The 25,209-nt window shown below is 46.0% G+C and overlaps 4 protein-coding genes across 7 annotated transcripts in view; 1 reads left to right on the top strand and 3 right to left on the bottom strand.

Annotated features, from left to right (window-relative positions):
* Positions 1 to 258, bottom strand: part of RCBTB1 (RCC1 and BTB domain containing protein 1) — a 40,004-nt gene extending 39,746 nt beyond the window's left edge. For both annotated transcript variants that reach the window (XM_077314215.1, XM_077314224.1), the window contains exon 1: positions 192 to 258. The gene's annotated coding sequence lies outside the window, so the exon portion shown is untranslated. The remainder of the gene's footprint in view (positions 1 to 191) is intronic.
* Positions 259 to 7,044: 6,786 nt separating this feature from the next.
* Positions 7,045 to 15,210, bottom strand: EBPL (EBP like). The gene is made up of 4 exons (XM_077314202.1): positions 14,896 to 15,210; positions 11,597 to 11,666; positions 9,388 to 9,526; positions 7,045 to 7,336 (listed from the first exon to the last, which is right to left on the bottom strand). Exons 1-4 carry the CDS (start codon positions 15,088 to 15,090, stop codon positions 7,099 to 7,101), a joined length of 642 nt encoding a protein of 213 aa, XP_077170317.1. The 5' UTR covers positions 15,091 to 15,210; the 3' UTR covers positions 7,045 to 7,098.
* Positions 15,211 to 17,423: 2,213 nt separating this feature from the next.
* On the bottom strand, positions 17,424 to 24,236 carry YBEY (ybeY metalloendoribonuclease). 2 transcript variants are annotated; one of them, XM_077314180.1, is made up of 5 exons: positions 24,093 to 24,236; positions 22,465 to 22,765; positions 21,473 to 21,604; positions 18,461 to 18,529; positions 17,424 to 17,583 (listed from the first exon to the last, which is right to left on the bottom strand). In XM_077314180.1, exons 2-5 carry the CDS (start codon positions 22,672 to 22,674, stop codon positions 17,497 to 17,499), a joined length of 498 nt encoding a protein of 165 aa, XP_077170295.1. In that variant the 5' UTR covers positions 22,675 to 22,765; positions 24,093 to 24,236; the 3' UTR covers positions 17,424 to 17,496. The 2 variants fall into 2 exon arrangements, with proteins under 2 accessions (XP_077170295.1, XP_077170305.1); XM_077314190.1 differs by having other exon boundaries at positions 22,465 to 22,798; positions 24,093 to 24,213.
* An 88-nt stretch (positions 24,237 to 24,324) lies between these two features.
* MCM3AP (minichromosome maintenance complex component 3 associated protein) overlaps positions 24,325 to 25,209 on the top strand; it is a 45,147-nt gene continuing 44,262 nt past the window's right edge. For both annotated transcript variants that reach the window (XM_077314167.1, XM_077314158.1), the window contains exon 1: positions 24,325 to 24,486. The gene's annotated coding sequence lies outside the window, so the exon portion shown is untranslated. The remainder of the gene's footprint in view (positions 24,487 to 25,209) is intronic.

Here is a 25,209-nt window from a genome sequence, read left to right as displayed (position 1 = left end):
GCTGCAGCGTCACTCTGTTGGAATGGAGCAAACGCGCAGGGGGGGTCGCCTGGGAGGATAACAAAGCCCAGCCCCTTCTTCTCCCACCTTCCGTGGAAGGGGCAACCCACGATGCTCCATCCGGGACATGCAGAGGGGCTCGCGCATCCCTAAGACCACCGCCCCACCTGAAGCACGCCCAACCGCCTCACCTGCACGCCTCTCGTCCGCACCGATTAGGCATCCCAACTACGCATGCGCATGCTGAGGAGCACTTTTTCCCCCGTCCGCTCTTTCCCCGCCCACCGGCGCCCTACGTCACACGGCAATTCCGCCTCCTTCTCTTTGGATTGGCTCCTTCGCTGTCACTTTTCTCCAAAAAAGGGGAGGAGTTAGTCCCAGCCCCTGCAGCTGCAGCTGGGCTTCGTGTCTCGGAGCGTGTTTTCTCCTCCGCCTGGTTTCCCGCCTTCCGAGGGGAAAGAAGACTTAAGTGCAGGGGTAGTCAATCTGCGGCCCTCCAGATGTCCGTGGACTACAATACCCATGAGCCCCTGCCAGCGTCCGCTGGCAGGGGCTCATGGGAATTGTAGTCCATGGACATCTGGAGGGCCGCAGTTTGACTACCCCTGCTTAAGTGGGTCGCCGTGTTGGTCTGAAGCAGCAGGACCAATTTAGAGTCCAGTCAGGCACCTTTAAGACCAATAAGGTTTTATTCCAGATATACGAGTTTTCGTGTGCATGCACACTTCCTCCGATACAGTGTCATGGAATGGAAGTAATCAGTCTATAGGAAAAGAACTGGTCATTTCCGTTAGATTCAAATGAGTAGCCATGTTGGTCTGAAGTAGCACAATAAAATTAAGAGTCCAGTGGCACCTTTTAAGACCAACAAAGATTTATTCCAAGCACTCTTCCTCAGATACAGTGTCATGGAATGGAAGTAATTAGTCCATTAAAACATGGTCACTTCCATTAGATTCAAATGAGTATCCCTGTTGGTCTGAAGTAGCATAACAAAATCAGAGTCCAGTAGCACCTTTAAGACCAACGAAGACTTTTCAGGGCGTGAGCTTTCGACTTCGTCAGTTCATAGTCTGAGGAAGAGTGCTTGCACTCAAAAGCTCACGCCTTGAATAAATCTTTGTTGGTCTTAAACATGCTACTAGACTCTGATTTTTATTGATTACTTCCATGCCATTGTATCTGAGGAAGTGTGCATGCACACGAAAGCTCATATATTCTGAGGGGGAAGTAGATTCAAGTGGTGGTCTGAAGCAGCACAAGAAAAATTGAGTCCAATAGCACCTTTAAGACCACAGATGCATTCAAGGTGTGAGCTTTCAGGTGCATGCACACTTCCTCAGATACAATGTCATGGAATTAACCAGTCCACTTTTAAGATCAACGAAGATATATTCAACCATCTTCAAGTATTTAAATGCTGCCATATAGAGGATGGGGCAGAGTTGTTCTCTCTTACCCCGAAGGGACAGACCAGAACGAATGGGATGAAATTTATTCAAAAGAAATTCCGTCTAAACATCCAGACGAAGTTCCTGACAGAGCAGTTCCTCAGTGGAACAGGCTTCCTCGGGAGGTGGTGGGTTCTCCTTCTTTGGAAATTTTTAAACAGGCTAGATAGCCATCTGGCGGAGAGGCTGATTCTGTGAAGGCTCAAGGGGGTGGCAAGTTACAGTGGATGAGCGATTGGGATGTGAGTGTCCTGCATAGTGCAGGGGGTTGGACTAGATGACCCAGGAGGTCCCTTCCAACTCTTTGATTCTAAGGCATGAGCTTTTGTGTGCATGAACATTTCCTCAGACAAAATGGAACAAGAATCATGAGAGTATATATATATACAAAAGGTAAATCAGTGGCAAATTAGTAAACTGCGTCAGAGTATCCAAATTATGCCATATGGTAATTATTTGCTAAAACAGCTGATCAGTTTTCCTTTTGAGTCCAGTTGTAGTTCACAAAAACATTGGAGAAATAAAACTGCCCATGTTTGTAATTAATAGCAGACACTTTCCCAGTTGTGAAAAGAAATACCATATTTGCCGGCGTATAAGACGACCCTCCAACATTTTCATGTAAAATATAGAATTTGTTACATTACATTACAGTACTATGGGCCACTATGGGCAGCTATGTCTATCCCAACTGAAGTGCACCCGGCGTATAGGACGACCCCACCACTTGGAGGCATGTTTTTCAGGGGGGGAAAGTAGTCTTATACGCCAGCAAATACTGTAATTAAAAGAGACCAGGGAAAAGTAGTTGGCATTGAAGAGAAAGGGCTTTTTTCTCGCATTGCCAAGAATGCAGAAAGACCTGGAGCTTTAAGGCTGAAGCCTTGGAGAGTGAGATTTAAGGACGGGAGGGACTTTGATAGGGAATAAAACCATGCAGTCTACTGTCCAAAGCAGCCATTTTCTAGAGCTTTCTCTGTCCTGGCCCCCACCTGGTGGAATGAGCTCCCCAGTTAATAATATTAATGTTATAGTTATTATATGTATGGTTCCATGTATAGTTTTCAGTTCTATGTAAATCGCCCTGAGCCTTCGGGGAGGGCAGTATATAAATATGAATGAATAAATAAAAAATAAATAGAACACTCTTTCAACATTTTGATCAGGGAGGAACCCTTAAAATATTGTTCAGGCTTCAAGGAACCCTGGAAGTGGTGACATGCCCCTTTAGAGAAATGGGTGCAGAAGTAAGATGTGAGGACCAGCCAAGCAATCAATCTATCATTCAATAATTTCATTATGAAAAAGAGACTGGGCCTGGAGAGCAACAGAGAAAGTGGGCTCCAGTGCTGTCCAGTGATGTCAGCGGCCATCATAATTTCTGGAGAATGTCACATAATCTCTGGGGAGCTCTCAGGAAACCTCAGGGTTCTCCAGAACACGGGTTGGGAATCCCTGGTCTAGAAGTATAAAAGCTGGAAGGGACCTCAAGGGTAGTCTAGTCCCACCCTCTGTACAAGGGAAGAAGTGGAATAAATGTTTTAAATAAATGAATAAGTTATTTATAGTCTGATGAGCAGTAATAATTCCAGATCTTCAGCCCCCACTTGGAGGCTGGCAACCCTATATGTGATGAGATGGCCATTTTGAATTCAATTCAGCTTAAAATGATTATAGGTAGTTGCAGTTAATTTAGGTTGGCTTAAAGTCAGGAAACACACAACAATGTATCAGCTAGTATATGGAGGGACTATAAACCATTGTTCCCTGCTAGGCAGAATGAAATGAAACCTGCAATGAAAACCGCAACATCCATCCAATCTGTAGTCCACCTTCCTCCTGGGACTCAAGGCAGGTTACTTAAGGATAAAAAATCCTCATAAAAACCCCACCCTAAAGACAGCATTATTCTGCTTTTGAAGCTCTTGGTGTCCCAGAACCAGATTCTTTCTCGAGCTGCTCAAAAGTGCTCCACAGATAACTTGCACTGCATATCTCATCTTGGGCAAAACTTTGGTCAGCCTTCCAAGGTCTGAACAGAATCAGCAGGTAAAATACAAACCATGAGATGTGGTCTTATGCACTAACTAATCTGCTGGTGTCACAGCCTAGGGTGTGGCAGGGAGGAACATGAGAACTGCAGTGATTCTCCTGGCCCAGGCCAAGAGGATGATACAATAGGGGTTTTCACGCAATGCTTTTGACTAGCCTGAGATACAGCAAGCTGGATAGGTAAACTTGCAGAAATATCCAAGTCATGGGGCCTATGTGTAACATTAAAGGAATGCTCCAAAATAGCCAGATGAGGTGACACACATCTGAAATTAAGCAAAGTAAAAGTACTTCCAGCCTCAGCAGACTGTTGAATGAAGAATATTTGGAATCTCTTGGAAATCATGGCAGAGTGCCAAGTTTACATCTTCAGCAATTCACTTAAGGCCTTGCCTTGAGGACTACATTAATGGGAGAGACAGAAAAATAGATTTCTTCTACTAAATATAGGATCTACTGCATTAGAGACTATTAAATATCAACGTCTAGGATGCAGTGATGCAGGAATATTGGAAGGACTGGAGGGAAAGAGCTGACTGGGAATCAGAGATAATTTGTTAATGCATTCTTAAGAGTTTTGGACAGTTGCTTAACAGCGGTTCTGGGACTGTGCCTTACAATCAGAAAGGGCACAGACACAGAATTATCCAGCTATTCTTAGATCCCTTTTGATCTCCAAGTATTGGAGAATCTTAACTCTGGCACACTTTAATGCTCTATCTTCAGCCCTTCTGGAAGGCATATACCATCATGTCCTGCTCCCTCAATGGCTTTGTTCATGTCACATGGGGAAAGTAGAATCAGTGCAAACTTTATTACAGTCGTTCAGACCAAGCTATAGGAAGATAATACATAAAAGACCAAAAGAATATGGTCATTTGATATAATGCAGTTTAAAACGGATCATAAAATAGAGCTTAACATTATGCTACTTTAGAGCATCGGATTTTTATGGCGGCGGCACAAAACTTAGTCAGCTGAGTTGTCACCTGGGGGGACTCATCACTTAGCAGCCTCTTTGTTCGATCTACATCATGATGTTCTGGCAGCTTTTTAAGGAGTGGTTCAATCAAGTTGCTACGAATGTCTACATAAGCAGGGCAGTGGAACAATATATGCTCTCTTGTATAAGTTTCGCCACTCCCACAAAAACATTGTCTCAGTGTAAGGGGAATGTTCTTATAGCAACCCTCTACAAGAGCTGCATCTTGCAAGGGTAAATGCCCTTCTTTGTTTACTTATTACCAGCTGAAACAGAAGTGGCAGGGGCAAGAACATATCTGTCAGGTTGTGTTAGCAATCCTGTCATAATTTAGCCTGGGTTCCTCCATGTCAGTTTGAACTCTGTAGCTAGGGCCTCTTTGGCCATATATTATGCATGCTTGTTATTGTAACCCATTGGTATGTGCTGTTCCTGTTATCTTTCAGAGCTGTGAAAGCTCTTCCCTTTTGAAGTTGTCTGGCCAGGCCTGGGCTATAAACCAAAACATGCTATCTTTGAGAGGTGCCCAAGGACATGTGAATTGTAACACCGTTGCCCTCATTTTATGGTATTTGTTTCCTCTCTCTTCCCCCTCCCCTTAGGAACTTTCAAGTTTTGGGCGGGAGACTTGTTTTAAAAGAGCTAAAATTCTGATCTGACTTCAGAATTGACTTCGCCAGTCTTGTAGTATGCAGTATTCTCATTAAACACTTTCTACTTTAAGAAGTTCGTTGTGAGTTCTTGCTACGCTTGACAATATCTTGTTTTAACTGGAGCCAAAAAAGTTGGAACTTTACTCAGGTCCAGTTAACGTCGATTGTCTTATATCCACTGCTTAATTAATGATGCAGCTTGATCATGAGCTAATTTGGATAATAAGTGTATGGAGAAGCCCAGACTTTGGATTCCTCTGTGAACAGCCTTAGTCCAAGAAGATTGGAAGTTGTCATTCAGGGTTAAAGAAACTATACCCTGTGGGTTATGTATTAATTTCAGCCACATTCCTATTGCTGACAGGCAGATTTTGTCTTGGACTATTAACATTCCTATTTCCAGACACACCATGGAGTTGGTGACACAGCATGGAAGTTGGAGGCGTGCCCGAAGGAATTTAGACTGGACCCTTTCAAGCTTGATAGTATCTGATATTGGAGCACCCAAAAATGCACCAGAAGTGAGTTGGGCTAAAGATTTAGCAGAGTATAGTTTCAGGATGGGAAAGTAGAATCAATTTAACATGTTCTGCACAACCTATTCTATGACATCCAATGTCAATATATTGCTCCAATTCTGTCAAATACCCCAGTAAGACCTGAACGTTATGTCTCTCTCCTTCTTGCAGACTCCTCTCAGGAGTCTCAGCTTCCTCAGGAGGTGGTGGGTTCTCCATCTTTGGAAATTTTTAAACAGAGGCTGGATAGCCATCTGACGGAGAGGCTGATTCTGTGAAGGCTTAAGGGGTGGCAGGTTACAGTGGGTGAGCAATAGGTTGTAAGTGTCCTGCATAGTGTAGGGGGTTGGACTAGATGACCAAGGAGGTACCTTCCAACTCTATGATTCTATGAGATAGTTGCCAAATTTTGCCTACAGGCATGCAGGATAAACAATCAGTTGATTTCATCCCAGTCTCTCCAACTTACCTGTTGGAGGAGGGTTTGACTTTTCTTGTCCCCCTTCTTATTCTTCCCCTTCATTGTTTTATAGTTGCCACATTTAATGCATTTTTATTATTTGCTGATTCTTCAGAGTTGGTCTTGTATCGAAATAAAATTTCAAATCAATCAGCAGAGTTGCTAGAAAGATATAACAATTTATTACGATGGTTTTTATGACACTGTTTTAAAAAGCATCTTTATTTGTTGATCCCTTATTTCCTGTCAAAAACAGCATGTAAAAGAGAAAAGCTTCCATGCAGATTAGTAAGGAATGAGTGAACATAGTTTTCAGGGCGACTGTAAACTTTCAAGACTTCAAATATTACAGCAGTTGTATTATTTTTCACTGAGACACATTAAAAGATAAACAGAGCCACTTGAAAATGTTAGTTGTATGTAAACAAAATTATGACACACACATCCGCTCGGAGGAAGTGGCCATCACAGGGGGAGGGGCTTTGAACGGGCTTTGAAGCTAGTATGTTATATACTTCTATTAAGGGCTAACAGCAACTTTCTGCCCCAAAGTTGGGGAGCTCATCAAAGTGAACCCCAAGGATTGAATAAAATTAGCTGCTACAGAAAGACAGATGGTTATCTAGCAGCTTATGCTTTCTGCTGGTATCCATGTACCATTACTGATTCTTTGGGAGCTATTTGTGTTTCAGGGGCCTGGACTAGATATTGTAGGGTCACTGTACTTAGGCTGCAACTAAGCAAGTAGCCCAGGGACATAGTTGTAGACCATGTACTGGCATGCGAACCGGCTGAGCAGAGGAGAGAAGAAACCGTAACTTTTGACCAGGGGTAGTCAAACTGCGGCTCTCCAGATGTCCATGGACTACAATTCCCAGGAGCCCCTGCCAGCATTCGCTGGCAGGGGCTCCTGGGAATTGTAGTCCATGGACATCTGGAGGGCCACAGTTTGACTGCCCCTGCTTTTGACTGAGTGCCTTGATCACTGGTGTTTTTTCTTGTCTGATTTCTTGTGATGGATCGCCTTCAACTCTACCCAGGACTGCACAAGAAGAAGTCCAGGAATAACTACCCATACCCCATTGAAAAATACCAGATACACCCAAAGATAAAGCCAGTTACTAGTGTTGAGACTGGGGCTTCCAGTGAGCCACTCTGGACAAAAGGTCATCCATCCACCATACAGTTCACAAACACACAACGTTATCTGAATGAAGTGCCTGGAAAGGGAGATAAAAGGAAATCAGGAACGGAAATACAATGCACATTTCATATGTTTAAAGCACTGTTACTTCAGATACATATCTTCTAGTAACAAAAACATTTTTAAAGGTAAAAACTGCAGGACAGTGGAGGTTCCTGATGGCTAAGATATAAGCAACCACAGTATGTTGTAGTTCATGGACAACTGGAGAGCCAACCAGTCTTCTGCTGAATTTGCCGTAACTATATATATTTCTTCTGTCCTCATTTGCGATGCACAGTACAATTTGAAAACACGTTGCTTCCTATTTGACTATAATGGAGGGTATAATGGAGCCAGAAACATTAGGTATTCCCAAATGTTTACTGAATCCATACTGGTATTGGGATCTGGGGATATTGGGAAATACTGATTTTTTGGGGGTTCAATACAGCTGAACCTAAGAACTACTGGGAAGAACAACCGTACTTCACTGGATTTTTCTGTAATGTGGCCAGATTACATCCATCAACTGAGAGAGCCTCTATATTAATTTTTGTTGAAGGCAAGATATTCAGTTCAATATTACAAAATTAGTGTGTTGGTGGTAAATAACATTACCACACTAGTTCTGGTCGTTGTGTTAGTGATGATACAGGGGAGATCTAAAATGAAGAAGAGCTGTTTTTTTGTAACCCGCTTTACTACCTCAAGGAGTCTTACAATGGCCTTCCCTTCCTCTCCCCACAACAGACACCCTGTGAGGGAGGTGGGGCTGAGAGAACTCTGAGAGGAACTGAAACTGACCCAAGGTCATCCAGCTGGCTGCATTTGGAGGAGGATTGGGGAATCAAACCTGGTTCTCCAGATTAGAGTCCCCTGCTCTTGACTACTAAAAGGTAAAGGTAAAGGTATCCCCTGTGCAAGCACCGAGTCATGTCTGACCCTTGGGGTGACGCCCTCTAGCGTTTTCATGGCAGACTCAATACGGGGTGGTTTGCCAGTGCCTTCCCCAGTCATGACCGTTTACCCCCCAGCAGCAAGCTGGGTACTCATTTTACCGACCTCGGAAGGATGGAAGGCTGAGTCAACCTTGAGCCGGCTGCTGGGATCGAACTCCCAACCTCATGAGCAAAGCTTTCAGGCGGCTGCCTTACCACTCTGCGCCACAAGAGGCTCTTTTCTTGACTACTACACCAGCCTTTTTCAATTTTTTTTACTCCAGGATTTGAGAAACCCCAGAAGTATCCTGATGATGCAGAGTATAGTTGGGAAGCACAGCTGTGGACACGCCCACCTGGGGCCCCTCCCTCTCCCACCTCATCTAGGCCCATCATTGGCCATTTTGGGAGTGGTGGGTGGGTCAACATGTCCATATATGGTCATATCACCTGATAAATGTTTAACAAATTTAAAAAATATATATTTAAAAATTAATGAACTCCCACCCATTCAGGAAACAATCCCAGGGCCGCCAAGAAACCCCAAGATTTCATGAAACTCTGGTTGAGAAAGCCTGCACTACAACAAGCTGGCTGGATGAGACCTGGGAAACCTGGACACTGTGGTTTAGTTTTCGACTACTGATACCTATCAACTTGAAAGGGCCTGTCCCTGCTCCATCCCACCATCCAGCATCTTGGGAGGTCGTGAGGTAGCTCTGACAAGAGCAAGCCCCTTTTTGGGGACTGTAGCAAATGTGGCTCAGAGACCAGCGTAGTATTCTTGAACCTCATCCTCTAAGAATGGAGGTACAAAGCATTCCATGTTTCTGAATGGCTGTGGAGAAAACTTCCTTGAAACCTTGGAAGGACTGGCTCAGGAGCCTGTGGGAGGGAGTGGCCAGGAGGGAGGCTGCAGTATTCATTTCTGAGAGCCCCCATTATGGGGAGGTGCTGAGGCTGAGTTCAGGATCAGAGACGTGCGTACTGGAATGGCTACCACTTCAAAGGAACATTCAGAATCAGAACACTAATGCATCTTTATTTTTCATTCTACCCAACTGGCCAACTAGGGACGGTGTTAGGTCATGGAAATGTTTTATGTCAAAACTGCTGCACCTTTTTTTTTTTTTTAAGAAAAGCTCACCTGTAATACTTCTGTTTGAGAATAGCATGAATGAGGATTAATGCCAAAAGGCTATCCAAAAAAACAGTCAGTATCTCCACTGAAATGATCGTGGGATCAGAGTATAGCCACCTTGCATCTGCTTTGCCATATTCCTTCCCTACAAACGATTGCAGACGTTAAAATCAGACCAACATGGCTACTCGTATGAATTTATGATTACAGGTGTTGTTAACTTGTAATGAACAAAACAGCATAAAATCACAACTTGGCCCTGGAAGGAACAGAAGGGATCGGACATGCAACGCCCAAGGTGTTGTTCCTCACACTGTGGGGGGCAGGGGAGGAGGGGCAGCTGTCAATATGTCAATGGACTCAGGAAGTCAGAATTATCCAAAAAAACTAGTATCAAAAACCATTTTAAAAACGGGCTTTGAAAGGGGCGGCAGGCAGGAGGATGTGAGAGGGTGGTCGCAGCTACCTTTGGCCCGCAAAGTGGGCTAAAGGGAGTGGAAAGCCCCCCCCCCACACCAGCGGCACTGCTGTGGGAGGCTTCCTTTGGCTGCCACGAGAACACTTCCCGGACTAAAGGGAGTGGGAAGTTCCCCCCACTGGCAGCTGCGACAGGGCTTTGCGAGCCACAGGGAGGCTGCAAACCCCCCCCCCCGGCTCCCTCCCAGCAGGAGCGTAACTGCGGGCCGCAAAGCCCTGTTGCTACCTCTGTTTTCATGGACGACAATGGAGGCCGCAGCCACAAGGCTTCTAGCAGGCAAGGAGGGAGGGTGGGAGCTGGAGAAGGAGGGCCAATCAGGGTGGACCTGGATGGACAGGGCCCTGGACAGGCTCCTCCCAGGAGGCTGTTTCCCAAATATATAAGGGAGCAAAATAGTGTTAAGGATCTATAATCTTAACCTATAAAGGGACTGCTTTGAGAAAAGGGAAATAGCTGGTAACAGTTAACCGTAACTACCCTGCGGCTACCTGTTTTGCCTCAGTGCTGGGAAATGCCTGTGGTTGCTGCCCAGAAACTTCCCAGTCAAAATTTAATACTTCAGAGGAATAAGATCACTTAGAGGCGAGATGTCTAGTGATATGTTATTGGAAAGGGTGCAGTCAACATTTCTAAGGAAGATCATCCAGCTCCCCAAATGCACTTCAAATGCTAGAGTGAGATTGGAAACAGGTATGCAAAGTGTAGAAGATAAAATCTATACGTTATTGATCCTCTATTGGCTGAAGCTAACCTATGACCCTATGTCTGCTTTGATCTTAAGAGACTACTTTCAGTCAACTTGGCTAAAAACTGTGAAGCACAGACTATCACAGCGCAGTTTTATGGAACAACAGCTAGCCAACTTACACCAAGATCAAGCTAAATCCATAATTAAACAAAGGGCCAAGGACATTAGTCAGCAAAGCAATCTAGCCAAAACACCAGAGTTTCTGTGTCCAGATAGGATCCGATACAAGCTTGTTCCAGCCTCATATCTGTCAGACCTAGAACTTAACACCCATAGAAGGTCCTTCGCCCAAGTGAGATGCTCAGCTCTACTTACAGCTGTGTTGGAGGGGCGTTACAACAACAACAACAGCAAAACCCTTGCTCAGCGACTCTGTCCTTGTGCCAGCGGATGGATAAAGTCAGACGAACATGTGCTTCTGTTCTGCCCCATTTATGATGCCATCAGATGTAACTTTATTCAGCCAATTTTGAACGCCTACCCAAGATCTTCCCCAAAGGAGAAAGTCAAGCTGCTGCTTCAAGACTAAGACAGGCTAATAACTCTCTGCACAGCTAAATTTTGCACTGATGCCATGAAACTGCGTACTATGTATGTGGATCAGAAAATTTCTCTCTGATCCAAGTTCTGAAGTACAAAGACCCAATTGTCACTGGCAACTTAGTCTTAAATATTCAATCTAACATCTTAACGTTTTTATGTCGCCAGATCTTTAAAAACTTTTATAATACCGTTGCTGTTTTTTCTCTTTTTAAATGGTCTTAGTTTTTAATTGCATGTGTTTGAATTTTGGTCTGAATGACCGTAAATAAATATTGATTGATTGAGAGGCCAGATGCCTCTATAACGGGAGGTTATAACGGGAGGTTATAAAACATTTTCGGGACCTACTTGGGAGAAGTGACAGCTTTGTAGATCTCATAATTACAGCCCATGAGAAGCATCAAGCATTTTGCTTTCTCCTTGCTTCAGGGTAATAGAATACTTACACGGAGAGGCAATTACGCTGTCTGATTCTGCAACACTTCCCTTCAGAGACAGGTAAACAAAGGGTCCTTCCTGGAGGGGGTGAAGAACAAACACCCAACCATGTATGACTTACCAATGAAATGTAGACAGGATGGGGGGGGGACAGGGGGCTTGTTTCTAGATTACTTTTGGACCCCTCAGAGAGGCTGTCTAGTTGTATGGAGAAGCGCTGCAGCCCTGTGACGACGCTTCACCACCCCAGTATCCAGAGCAGTCTATGTACCTTATCCTCCAGATTACCCCCCTGCTGCCCAAGTGCAATCATTTGTCTTGCCTCGTATGAATGACTGGAAGCTTTGCCTACATTGGCTCCCATATTACAGTAGTATAGTATTAGCAACCTGATGTCCCTCAGCTAATGTGGGACGGTTTAGGGAGGGGGAGGTTAGTGGGGTTAGTTAGTGCTCGCCTGTTGCCTAACGTTGATAACGTTGATAGTGTGGATTGGTTTTAACGGTTTTAACTTTTATAGCAATTTTTATCTTGTAAACTGCCGTGAGCCTAAGGGGACGGCGGTATAAAAGTTTAAATAAATGAATGAATGAATGAATGAATGAATGAGGAGGTGATTCAAGGCTATCCTAAGCCATCTCTGCTGATCCTAGAATCTGTGGCTCCCTTAGAGCAGGCTTCCTCTACCAGGGTTTGACCTGTTACCCTATGTAGAGAGCAGAAGGGCCTTGGACTAGTCTGCACACAATAATGCACTTTCAATGCACTTTAGAAGTAGATTATCCTGTTCTGCATAGGAAAATCCAGCTGCCAAAGTACATTGAAAGTGCATTATCCTAGTGTGCGGAATGGTCTCTTGTTGACATTGAAGGGCATATTCAATGGCAGAAGATCAGCAAGAGCATGGTGTAGTTGACGTGATTCGGTTCGGTGGTTGTGTTGTTTGGGTGCACGTGGCAGCAAGGTTGGCATCTGGGTTTACTGCAAGCTCTGGTACCAGCATCTCTGTTCAAATTGTGGGTGTACTATTGTGGGCGAGGAGGTGTTTAAGATTGGTGACTTCGGTGTCCATGTATCGGAAAAAGCGTGCATGCACACGAAAGCTTAAACCCAAAAGAAAACTTCCTTGGTCTTAAAGGTGCTCCTGGACTCAAAACCTTGTTCTGCTGCTTTAGACCAGCACGGCTACCCACCTGAACCTGTCAGATGCCAAGGAGACCAAAGACCCAAACCAACCTTAGAGCCAGGTCAGAAGGTGAGAGGGGGGTGTTACAAGGAAGGGCCAGTTGGAGCCCTCAGATGGGCAGCTGCATTGGTCTGAAGCGGCAGAACAAAGTTCGAGTCCAGTGGCACCTTTAAGGCCAACACAGTTTTGTTCTGGGTATAAACTTCCTTGTGCATGCACACTTCTTCAGATGCAAGCAAACTAAAATTCCTCAACCATTATATATATTTAGAGCAGGGATAGCCAGCCAGGGGTTCATGAACTTCCTAGGTTCTGGGGGCGCTACAGAGGGGGTCCACCACATTTTCCCTCCTGCCTTAATGGACTCTGCCAGGAGCTAGGGAATGGTTTGCTTCTTTTGCTCTCCCTCCTGAGTGTGAGGTCTCTAATATTTTCTGTGCCTGGAAAGGGGACAGTCTGCCCACCGCATCCTGTCTCTCCCCGCCTCCCTCAATCCTTTAGGAGTCTGCCTGTTAACATAGGTGGTGATGTTACTTCTGGTGACATGTAACTTGGGGGGGGGGGGGTCTGACAAAAAGATATGACCAGCTGACATCACTTTCAGGCTCCTGGCCAAGTCCATTAAGGCAGGAGAATTGCTGTGGACCCCCTTTGGAGCTCCCCCAGACCTCTGGGAGTCCACAAATCCCTGGCTGGGTATCCCTGTTCTAGTATAATGGTTGAGGGAATTTAATTTCATTGCATCCGAAGAAATGTGCATACACAAGGAAGTTTAGACCCAAAAAAATTAATTCAAGGGCTCCTCCATGGTCAAAAGGGTGTAAAGGCTAAGATAGAGGGAGTGTGTGTGTGTAAGGGGGGGGATGTTAATTGCCAGAAAAGGCTAGTTGCATGCACCAGCAATTAACCCCCTAAAAGGTAAAGGTATCCCTTGTGCAAGCACTGGGCCATGTCTGACCCTTGGGGTGACGCCCTCTAGCGTTTTCATGGCAGACTCAATACGGGGAGGTTTGCCAGTGCCTTCCCCAGTCATTACCGTTTACCCCCCAGCAAGCTGGGTACTCATTTTACCGACCTCGGAAGGATGGAAGGCTGAGTCAACCTTGAGCCGGCTGCTGGGATCGAACTCCCAGCCTCATGGACTTACCACTCTGCACCACAAGAGGCTCTAATTAACCCCCTACTACCACTCATATGTAACAGTTGAGGAAATTATGTTTCATTGTCTCTGAAGAAGGGCTTGCATATGAAATACCACATTAGGTTTTGCATTAGAACAAACATTGAGTCCAGCAGCACCTTCCCGGGACTCAAGCTTCGTTCTAAAGCAAAACCTAATCCACTTGATTAAAGTTATATGCATAAAGGTGTTTGTGTGTGTGTGTGTGGGGGGGGGGGGGTAAAATGGGTTGTGCTGCCTGGGTAAATCTGTAATTTTATCAATGTTTTATTGGGGGTTTTATTGTAAATCGCCACGAGCCGACTTGTTCCAGGAGCGGCGGTTAATAAATTTAAATAATAAATAAATCTGCCCCGCAGAGAGAGGAGTTGGTTTTTATACCGTGCTCTTCACCACCCGAAGGAGTCTCAAAACAGCTTACAGTCGCCTTCCCTTTCCTCTCCCCACAACAGACACCCTGTGAGGGAGGTGGGGCTGAGAGAGCTCTGACAGAACCGCTCTGTGATAACAGTCCTAACAGGACTGTGACTAGCCCAAGGTCGCCCAGCTCTCCACACGTAGAGAAGAAGTGGGGAATCAAACTGCGTTCCCCAGGTTAGAAGCTTTTGCTCTTATCCACTACACCTCACTGCCTCTATAAGGGCACTGCAGTGCTGACAGGTTATGGCGCCTATAAGACTGGAAGGAGAGCCAGTGAAGAAACCTGGCTTGATTCGGAGCGCCAGGAGGCAGAAGGCGAGGAAAGAGGTGCAAAGAGCCGGGAATTGCCCTCTTGGCCCGGCCTTTCCCCTGAGGCTCCAGCGGAGCGCCAAGGCAGAAGCGCTTCTCCGCCCCCGGCCGGCTGCCCAGTTTCCCAAGGGGTTTACGCGCGGCTTCGCGTCCACCGGCGGCCCTTGTGTGCGAGGACCGGGGAAGGCCCCTCCTCTTCCTCCCGGGCTTACCAGCGCGCAGTGCACCAGGACGTCGTAGCACAGCCAGCTCAGCACCCAGCGGTCCAGCCGCGAGGTGCCGTGGCGCCGGCCGAAGCGCTGCCCCAGAACCGCACCCAGGCCGAGCTGGGCCGCGCACAGCGCCAGGGACGCTGCCGACCCCCAGCTCAGCAGCCCAGGCGCGGGAAGCTCGGCGGGGTCCGCCATCGCCGGCCTCTCCAGCAGCAGCAGCAGCAGCAGAAGCAGCAGCAGCAGCGCCGGCCCCCTCTTGCGACCGCGGAGGAGGCGCCTCGGGCGAGATGGGCGCGGAGCTCCCCATTCCGCGCGCTTTGGCGCATGGAGTGACAGTGGGCGCGATTGCCGGGGAATTGATTGTCCCGCGGGGGACAAAGAAAGCGACAGGGCGCTGGAAGCGCATGGTCCAAGCCAGGGGTGGTGCGCTAAATCCTGTGCCGGATTTTAAAGAGGGGGTTACAGCGCCTTCCAACCCTTCGGTGGAACGAATTGATTCTGTCTCTATAAAATCAGAGGCCAGTAGCACCTTTAAGACCAACAAAGATTTATTCAGGGCGTGAGCTTTCGAGTGCACTGAATTTGTTGTGCTACTTCAGACCAACAGGGCTACTCATTTGAATCTAATTCCGTCTCACTTTTCCTTGAATATTAATTTATTCACTTATTTATTCATTCATTCATTCATTTATTTAAAAACCACCCTCCCTTGAGGCTCAGGGTGGTTTACATAAAACATAGAAAGTACGTGGACCTTAGTTTTTTCATAACAACCGTAATAATACATCAAAATCACAAGATGCCATAGTCCCATTGTATACGGCACTGGTCAGACCACACCTGGAGTTCTGTGTGCAGTTCTGGAGGCCTCACTTCAAGAAGGATGTAGATAAAATGGAAAGGGTACAGAGGAGAGTGACGAGGATGATCTGGGGCCAAGGGACCAAGCCCTATGAAGATAGGTTGAGGGACTTGGGAATGTTCAGCCTGGAGAAAGGGAGGTTGAGAGGGGGCATGATAGCCCTCTTTAAGTATTTGAAAGGTTGTCACTTGGAGGAGGGTTTCTGTTGGCTGCAGAGGAAAGGACGCGCAGTAATGGGTTTAAACTACAAGTACAACGATATAGGCTAGATATCAGGGGGAAAAAATTCACAGTCAGAGTAGTTCAGCTGCCTAAGGAGGTGGTGAGCTCCCCCTCACTGGCAGTCTTCAAGCAAAGGTTGGATACACACTTTTCTTGGATGATTTAGGATGCTTTGGGCTGATCCTGCATTGAGCAGGGGGTTGGACTAGATGGCCTGTATGGCCCCTTTCAACTCGATTCTATGATTCTAATATTAACATTAAAACTATAACAGAGGTAACCTAGAACAATGAAAACAGGTCCGGAGCAGAACACATGAGTAGATTTCTGGAAGGGTTATTTTTCTATCTCGGGCCATTGTTAAGAAGTTGGGGGGAATTACTTCCCCTACAATTCATGGCATACCATAGAATCTGCTTTCCAAAGCCCCCGTTTTCTCCAGGAGAACTGATCTTTGTAGTCTGGAGATGATTGCATTACCAGGTAAAAAAGTAAAAACTATCTAGAATCATAGAGTTGGAAGGGGCCATTCAGGCCATTTAGCACAACCCCCTGTTAAGTGCAGGAAACATCCATGATATCTGTCCAACCACAGCTTGAAGACGGCCAGTGAGGGGACCTTACCACCTCCTTAGGCAGCTGATTCCGCTGCTGAACTAGTCTCCGAATTTTTTTTTTACCGAGCTGGTACCATTCCACATGCAGTTTATGGGGATGAGAGAGACCGAGGTGGCCAGTGCTGCAGCGCGGAAGGGAGAGGTGGTGACACTGGTGGTGTGGCAGCTAATGCTGGCAATGCGCCAGCTGGCACCCGCACACAGGTGCAGAGCTCTGCACCTGCATGCAGGTGCTGGCTAGCACACCGGCACCGGCGCCTTCCCTCCGCACAGCGGTGCTGGTTGTCTCTGGCTGAAGTGCACCGGAGTTCACAACCCTACCACAGACTGTGGCTAGTTGGTGCTGGGGGAAGACCCACCATGCTGAGTAAAATGGCAGCCACAGCTTTGCTTCTTCCCCCTGAGGACACACTTATTTTCAGGGTATGGCACATATTGCGCAAAGGTTTAGAAATCTTGCTACGGCTTATTTTATGGGACACACAGTTGTACGTAATAATCCATAAAGTTGAAACAATAAAAACAATAAATACTAACAATACATTAAAATTTAACATGAGGGTGATTGGACCAAGGATACCCAGCGAGCTTCCATGGCAGAGGGGAGATTCGAACTCACCTCACCCAGATCCTAGTCTTGACACTTTTAAGCACGAGACTACACTAGCTCTGGAACACAAGCTGACAGTATTGCACTTTATACCGAGGATGAGAAAGATGTAATTTATTTTGTAAGCGGTCCCTGAAAAGGCAGAACATGTTTAGAAGTGAAACAGCTGCACACCACTGCAGTCGTACATTCTGGACTGAACAATCTATTCCTATGTAGACAGAATAAGAAGATTCTTTTTTTTTAAGTGACTACATTTTTATTTATGAATAATAAATATTGAAATGCTTCTAGAAGAGATTTTTGGTCAGAGGTTGCAAACTTGTGCCAGACAACCTGTTTATCTCCTGGAGAATTTGTGCTTCTTTTTCATACATCTGAAAAGACAGAGCGAATAAATTAAAAAAATGAATATTTATTAAGAACAACATTCCATCTAATCAAAATAACAAACCCATACAAGATTACAAAATTTACAAAAATAAAATGATGATTTAAAAGCAGTTAGCAACAATCCCAACCCTGATTAGATACACACATATCCTCAAAATCTAGTGTATTTAACACATCCTTCATTCTTAACATAGTGAGTCCCCAGATACTCTCAAATCTCTCTACATTTTTGTTTTTCCGATATAATGTTGATGAAATTAAAGTATGTTTTTTTAACCAAATTTCCCAAAGTATTCAGATTGGATGGATGCTAATTCTTTGAAACTTTAGCCAAATTCCTCCTCACTGCTGTCTAAGGAGGACCACAGATAGACATTCTCCGTTCAGTTTGGGAAGATAAGTTTAATAAAACTCCTTCTGGTTTCCTTTGAATCTCTATTCCTAAATTTATTGAGAACAAATGAACCTTAAATGACTTGCTGTCTTAAGATTAAAAAGATAAAGGTATCCCCTGTGCAAGCACCAGGTCATGTCTGACTCTTGGGGTGACGCCCTCCAGCGTTTTCATGGCAGACTCAATAGGGGGTGGTTTGCCAGTGCCTTCCCCAGTCATTACCATTTACCCCCCAGCAAGCTGGGTACTCATTTTACCGACTTCAGAAGGATGGAAGGCTGAGTCGACCTTGATCCGGCTGCTGGGATCGAACTCCCAGCCTCATGGGCAGAGTTTTCAGACAGCATGTCTGCTGCCTTACCACTCTGCGCCACAAGAGGCTCTGTCTTTAGATTAGACTGAACTATATTTAAACATTTTCTAACAATTACAAAAAATTGTTCACAAAGCCAGGAAGGGACACTTGCCTGCTGCCACTCTTCTTCTGTGCTGTGTCTGTATCCAAGCAAGTGGCACAAGCCATGAGCCACCGTCACCTACATAAAGAGGGGAGGGAAATATTTCAGGATACCTCAGTTCAAACGGATTAGTGCATCAACATTAACAGTGTTAGGAGGCCTCACTTCTCAACAGATGTACTGAAAGCTGCTGCAGAGGCGACGCTGGTGTAGGCAGTGCAATCCGAGGTATGTTTCTGTGGAAATAAGTCCTGCTGAATTTAGCAGGTCTTACTTCCCCATAGTGCGCATGGGACTGCAGTCCAGCTGTCATCGTGATTTTTTAAGTACTCAAGGGAGACAACACAGTGTAGTCTATTTTACATTTTTCTTGGGCCTCCTGAAAACATAAGTGATGCTGCTGAATTCCAATACAGTTTAGAACAGGGGTAGTCAAACTGCGGCCCTCCAGATGTCCATGGACTACAATTCCCAGGAGCCCCCTGCCAGCATTTGCTGGCAGGGGGCTCCTGGGAATTGTAGTCCATGGACATCTGGAGGGCCGCAGTTTGACTACCCCTGGTTTAGAATCTCTAGACATGCAAGTTCATTGGCTGTGGAATGTGGTATGCCAAGAGGTAAGTAAAACAAAGACAACTCAGTTCCTCTGGCTCTGCTGTTGATAACCTGCTGCTTCCCCATCCCCATTCTCCACACAAGACTTTCCCTTTCTCTCAGTAAAGAAACTGCCCACTCTGACCTCTCTGCCCCTCAGTTTTCCTCGTTCACCTCTCCATCTTCCTGTACTTCCTCTAGTCCAGGGGTAGTCAAACTGCGGCCCTCCAGATGTCCATGGATCACAATTCCCAGAAGCCCCTGCCAGCGAATGCTGGCAGGGGCTTCTGGGAATTGTAGTCCATGGACACCTGGAGGGCCGCAGTTTGACTACCCCTGCTCTAGTCCCTTATTTCATCCCATTGGAGGAATCCTATTGGTTTTCTTAGCACCAAACCCATAGAGACTGTTTTGTCCTCCTCAACTGATCCACCCCCTTTGATCGCAAGAGGGTAGCCATGTTGCTTTGTCATAGCAACGTATGATGTCCGTAGGGGAAATTGTCATCACGCTGCAGCTGAATGATGATTACTTATTTGATGTGAAATATTTACTTTCCGTATGGCTGCAGATAAGTGTTCCAAGCACCACCGCGAACCTCACAGTTAATTTGAAGGCTGAGAAAATAAATTTGTTATCATTTGCTGCCTTCTTTTGCTGACAAGGTTGCAAATGGCTTGGGGTGTTTCCACAGCAAGAGATGGGGACAGGAGGTTTGCTGTTGCCTGACTCTGCACAGCGACCCCAGGAGTCCTCTGGGGTCTCTCATCCAAGTACTGACCAGGGCTAGCCCCACTGAGCTTCCAAGTTCTGACAAGGTCTGTCTGGAGGGGGAGAGTCCGCTCCAACAACTCGGCTTGCTCACAGTTGAATTCTGGATCGAGCTTAAGGTTTTGGTAATCACCTTCAGTGTATCTGAGAGACCACTTCCCTGCCTATACCCCAAAAGAGGCTTACACTCCACCACCTCTGACTGGCTACAGATCCCTGGCCCCAAAGAAGCACGTCAGGCCTCAACAAGGGCCAAAGCCTCAATTCTAGCCCTGACCTGGTGGAATGAGCTCCCTGAAGAGATCAGGGCCCTGCCTGGACTTCCACAATTTGGCCTGCAAAAGGGAGCAACTTCACCAGGCATTTGTGTGAGGCCAAGAGGAACTAAAGAGCCTGTTGATGCGGGTGAAGGAGGAGAGTGCAAAAGTTGGCTTGAAACTCAACATCAAGAAAACAAAGATCATGGCATCCGGCCCTCTCAATTCCTGGCAAATAGAAGGGGAAGAAATGGAGATAGTGACAGATTTTATTTTCCTGGGCTCCAAGATCACTGCAGATGGGGACTGCAGCAAAGAAATTAAAAGACGCTTGCTCCTGGGGAGGAAAGCTATGGCAAATCTAGACAGCATCCTAAAAGGCAGAGACATTACCCTGCCAACAAAAGTGCGTTTAGTCAAGGCTATGGTCTTCCCAGTTGCAATGTATGGCTGCGAAAGTTGGACCATAAGGAAGGCCGAGCGTCAAAGAATTGAGGCTTTTGAACTCTGGTGCTGGAGAAGACTCTTGCGAGTCCCTTGGACTGCAAGGCGAACAAACCGGTCAGTCCTCGAGGAGATCAGCCCTGACTGCTCTTTAGAAGGCCAGATCCTGAAGATGAAACTCAAATATTTTGGCCACCTCATGAGAAGGAAGGACTCCCTGGAGAAGAGCCTAATGCTGGGAGAGATCGAGGGCAAAAGAAGAAGGGGACGACAGAGAATGAGGTGGATGGATGGAGTCACTGAAGCAGTCGGTGCAAACTTAAATGGACTCCGGGGAATGGTAGAGGACAGGAAGGCCTGGAGGATCATTGTCCATGGGGTCGCGATGGGTCGGACACGACTTCGCACATAACAACAAACCAACTAAAAAAAACCTGTGGATTCCCCCCCTCCCCCCCAGACGCCCTTCCATGACTGACCAGTCTGAGCTGCCCAGGGATTGTCATTGTTGTTCTGTTCATAATACAGTTCGGGCTGTCATGCTCTGGTATGATTATGTTATGCCCCGTAATGTTATGATTGTTATTTATTGCATTGTTATAATATTCCATGTAAGCATTCCACAACATTTAATGTAAACCGCCCAGAGCTGTAGGAAAGGGCGGTATAGAAATTGAAATAAAATAAATACATAAATAAATGCTTTAGGATGCTTAGGGCTAATCCTGCGTTGAGCAGGGGGTTGGACTAGATGGCCTGTATGGCCCCTTCTATGATTCTAAATGAATAAGGTTACTGCCAAGCAGGCATCCGTGGGGGAGGGCATTAGAAAGGCAGAGGGCCACCCCCACGGAGGGAGCCCAGTCTGCGATCGCTGCCTGCCTATTCTGCTTATAGCAAAAGCACCTGGAGCAGTACCCTCAAGGGTGTTCTGAGAAAACAGATACGCACATACCGTGAGAACGCTGTTGTAATCTTCCTTAGTCTCCTCACATTGCTGATGGATATATTCTACTCCCAGGAAAATGTCTCCCAAATTCATTTCGTCTTGGCAGCACACCTTTGGCAGCTTTCCAGGTTCCAGATTCTGTGAGATCAACAAATCCCAATCATAGTCCATTATTACTTTAAGACACTTGGGGATAAACATGGTATATTTACAATGTTTTTTAAAAATATTATTTGTTGAAAGTTTTTGAAAACAGTTTTTGATCCAACAATCCTGTTGTGGGAGTCACCAAGATTTTCTCAGCCTATGCTACCTGACAGAGCTGCTTGTACAGGATTATTCCTATCTCCATTTCATTCTCACATTGCTCTGACAGGAAGGGTGGGATAAAAAAACCCAACAAAGCACTTCCTTCCTTCCTTCCTTCCTTCCTTCCTTCCTTCCTTCCTTCCTTCCTTCCTTCCTTCCTTCCTTCCTTCCTCCCCTCCCCTCCCCTCCCCTCCCCTCCCCTCCCTTCTAATTTATTGGGTATCTATTCTGCCGCTCCCAGCACAGCCAGCTCATGGCGGCTCACAACCATAAAACCAGTAGAGTTCCAATAAAACAATTCCCATAAAATATTACAAGTTCTCAATCATTATATGTTCTGATGATGCCGTTCTTTGTGTTATATCATGAATTTCCCTGTAAAATGCCCTGTGCCTCAGGGGAGGGCAGTATATAAATTGTAATAAATAAATTAAAATAAAGCCTCTCCATCATCCTCATCTGATTTTTGTAGCAGGGTTGCTATTGTATAGAGGCCATTAGATGGTACCTGCATCCTGGCCTCAACTGAACGGCCGGCAGAAGAGCTCCATCTTGCAGGCCCTGCAGAATTGAGATAGTTCCATCAGGGCCCTTAGATCTTCTGGGAGTTCATTCTACCAGGTAGTGGCCAGGACCAATAAAAATAAGTCCCACCGGGATAGAAAATGACAAAGGAGAAATACCTTTACCTCATGAAAAGGGAACGATAACACATCTGTAGGGATATTCTTGTATCTGTACGTTCTGTTGAGTCGTTGAATGTGGCGGTTACTGATACAGACAACACCGAGGTCAAACGTCTGCACACCCAAAATGTGACGAATCTGGTCTACTCTCTTGCGAAGCAGAGCTCTCCGGATAGGGATGGCTTTCTGAAGATTGCGTATGACGAGGCTCATCTCGTTAAAAAGCGAAGCATCTGCGGCAGTCGGCAAAGGACTGTTTTTCTCCAAAAAGGCCCACTATTAGACATGAATCTTCTATCAGCAGCTGGAACAGCAGAGTTTCAGATTTTAGCCAGGTCTGGTTTTGAGGAAGACAAAAGAGGTTTTGCAGATTCTGTTCCCATTTGGGCAGCCCTGCTGAGTTCCTTGAGGTTTAAACAGTAACACTCTTAGCTAGCTGATGCACTTAGCCTGAATTGTTCAAGATAAACTACTCAAAGTTCTCATCAAACCAAAAAGAAAACACTCCGTCCATTCCCACCTGGAGATTAAACTTGCTTCTCAGGATCTCTCAGGAAATAAAAACTGCAACTTTCAAGATGCATCAGGTCCAAGTTGTGTGAGTACGGGCATCATGAGGAAGAACCCATGGGCTTATATATAAGTAGTTTTTGCCTAACATCTTAGGAGAGAACAACACCTGTTTGTGAAAAATATATAATATTCTCTGAAAGTGCGCTATGTATATTTAATGTATTTGTAACCACTGAAGAAGGCTGCAGAAGCTGAAAGGCTTTATGTAGAACACAGGGCATATTTATCCATCAGTTATGTCTGTAAATTGTATGGTCTGACATTCAGACCTCTGTGGTTTTAATTTCACTGCATGATTAATATATATGATCAACATTTTATTTTTTATTTGTTGTAGCTTGACCTCTCTGACACAAAGTTTTAGATTTGGGGGGTTTGCTGATATGCAGCCATCAACATTAGCCTCCGGGGAGGGCAGTATATAAATATAAATATAATGAATGAATGAATGAATGAATGAATGAATGAATTAATGAATGAATGAATGCCAGCAGTGAGAAAATCGCCTTCATTCAAACGTGTGCTGTATCGAAACCAACTTTACCCATCCCACAAACTAAGAATTACCATGAAGGATGAAGAGTTTACTTGGAAAATGTATCCAGGGAAGCTCCCCTGGCTTCCACGACTCAGAAACATGGCAGAAGAGGGACATGAAAATGTTCTTAAAGGGTACCCGTTCTGCAATGACTCACTGGCAGTCTTCAAGCAAAAGTTGGATACACACTTTTCTTGGATGCTTTAGGATGCTTAGGGCTGATCCTGTGTAGATTGGACTAGATGGCCTGTATGGCCCCTTCCAACTCTATGATTCTATGAAAAGGCAGGTAGACTGTCAAAAAGGGTGGCCAAACTGTGACTCTCCAGATGTCATGGACTACAATTCCCATGAGCCCTTGCTAACGTGTGCTGGAGGGAGCTCATTGGAATTGTAGTCCACGGTTACCTGCAAAGCTACTCCTGATTTAAAAAAAAAGAAATTGTTCTCATGCTGTTGTGACACCTGCAGGCAACATCTGGAAGGATTCGAGATCCTAAGAGAGTAGGGACCAGAATACCTGAGGCTGCTGAGGATCCAGGGGACGGCACACGGGTCAACAGGTCTCCCAGCCGAGCCAGCCCTTCCAAACCGGAAGTTTACCCGGGAGGCTTTGACTATAGAAACGGCTGCCAAGGGACAGCGGGGCCTCTGGCGGTCTTCCGTTGGCGTCGGGAACTCCGACCTCTCTAGTCGTTTCCTTCCTCTCTATGGTTGGAGGTGCGGCTGTTTGTGTTCGGAATGGCCGGAAGAATACCGGGGGGCGGGATTTTCGTCTGCGCATGCGCTTTCGGGGAGTCGGTGGAGGCAGAGAAGATGGCGTCGCCTGTTTGTAGGATTCCCCTCCTTGTTTGGGGGTGCTGCCAGCCTTGGAGAGCTGCGTGCTGCCTGAAGGGCTTTCCCGCTGGGCTGAGGTCGGATTTTACTCGGAGAAGGCTCGAGGCGGGCTTTCGTGGGGTGGCGGGGAAAGCACTCTGCGCATCCCCAGAGGCACTCTTGGGTTCTTGTGATAATAGGCCTGGGGACCGGCTCCTTGCAAGCAGGGAGGCCAAATCCTGCTGGAGGAGAGATTCCCGGAGGCTTGGGGGCCGGGGCCTATAAAGGGGGGGGGTATTTCACCTTGAACCTTTGGCATGCCACTGAAAGCTCCTAGGCTGCCATTCGCCTCCGGCGCGAATCGCTGTGCCTGGAGATCTGTTGTACTTCTGGGAGATCTCCATCCCCCCACCTGGGGGGAGAGCAATAGAAAGCACTGGGACCCCAATATGGTACTTCAAATTAATCCAGTGTAATAAACGGGCTTCCAGGTTGTCTTCAATCTTCAGTTAATTCTTTAATAAGTAGAATTCTTAATCTCAGCGCTTTTTGCTGCATTACTTTATCAACGGACTTCAAATTGTTTTCAACTAGAAACTTCAGTATAGGAGAACAATCTCTTAACAGGGTATAAGAGTTGTAGAAAATTCAATAAACAGCTATTCTGAGTTTAAGGTGTTCCAGCCACCTGGAAGTTGGCATCCTTGTCAATAGGTGGCTGAGAGCCAGAGTGGTGTAGTGGTTATGTGCTGACCTCGAATCTGGAGAACCGTGTTTGAATAACATGCAGCCCACTGGGTGACCTTGGGCCAGTCACAGTT

The sequence above is a fragment of the Paroedura picta genome, chromosome 1 (assembly GCF_049243985.1).
Source record: "Paroedura picta isolate Pp20150507F chromosome 1, Ppicta_v3.0, whole genome shotgun sequence".
NCBI classification, from domain to species: Eukaryota; Metazoa; Chordata; class Lepidosauria; order Squamata; family Gekkonidae; genus Paroedura; species Paroedura picta.
This window is presented reverse-complemented; position numbering and strand designations above follow the sequence as displayed.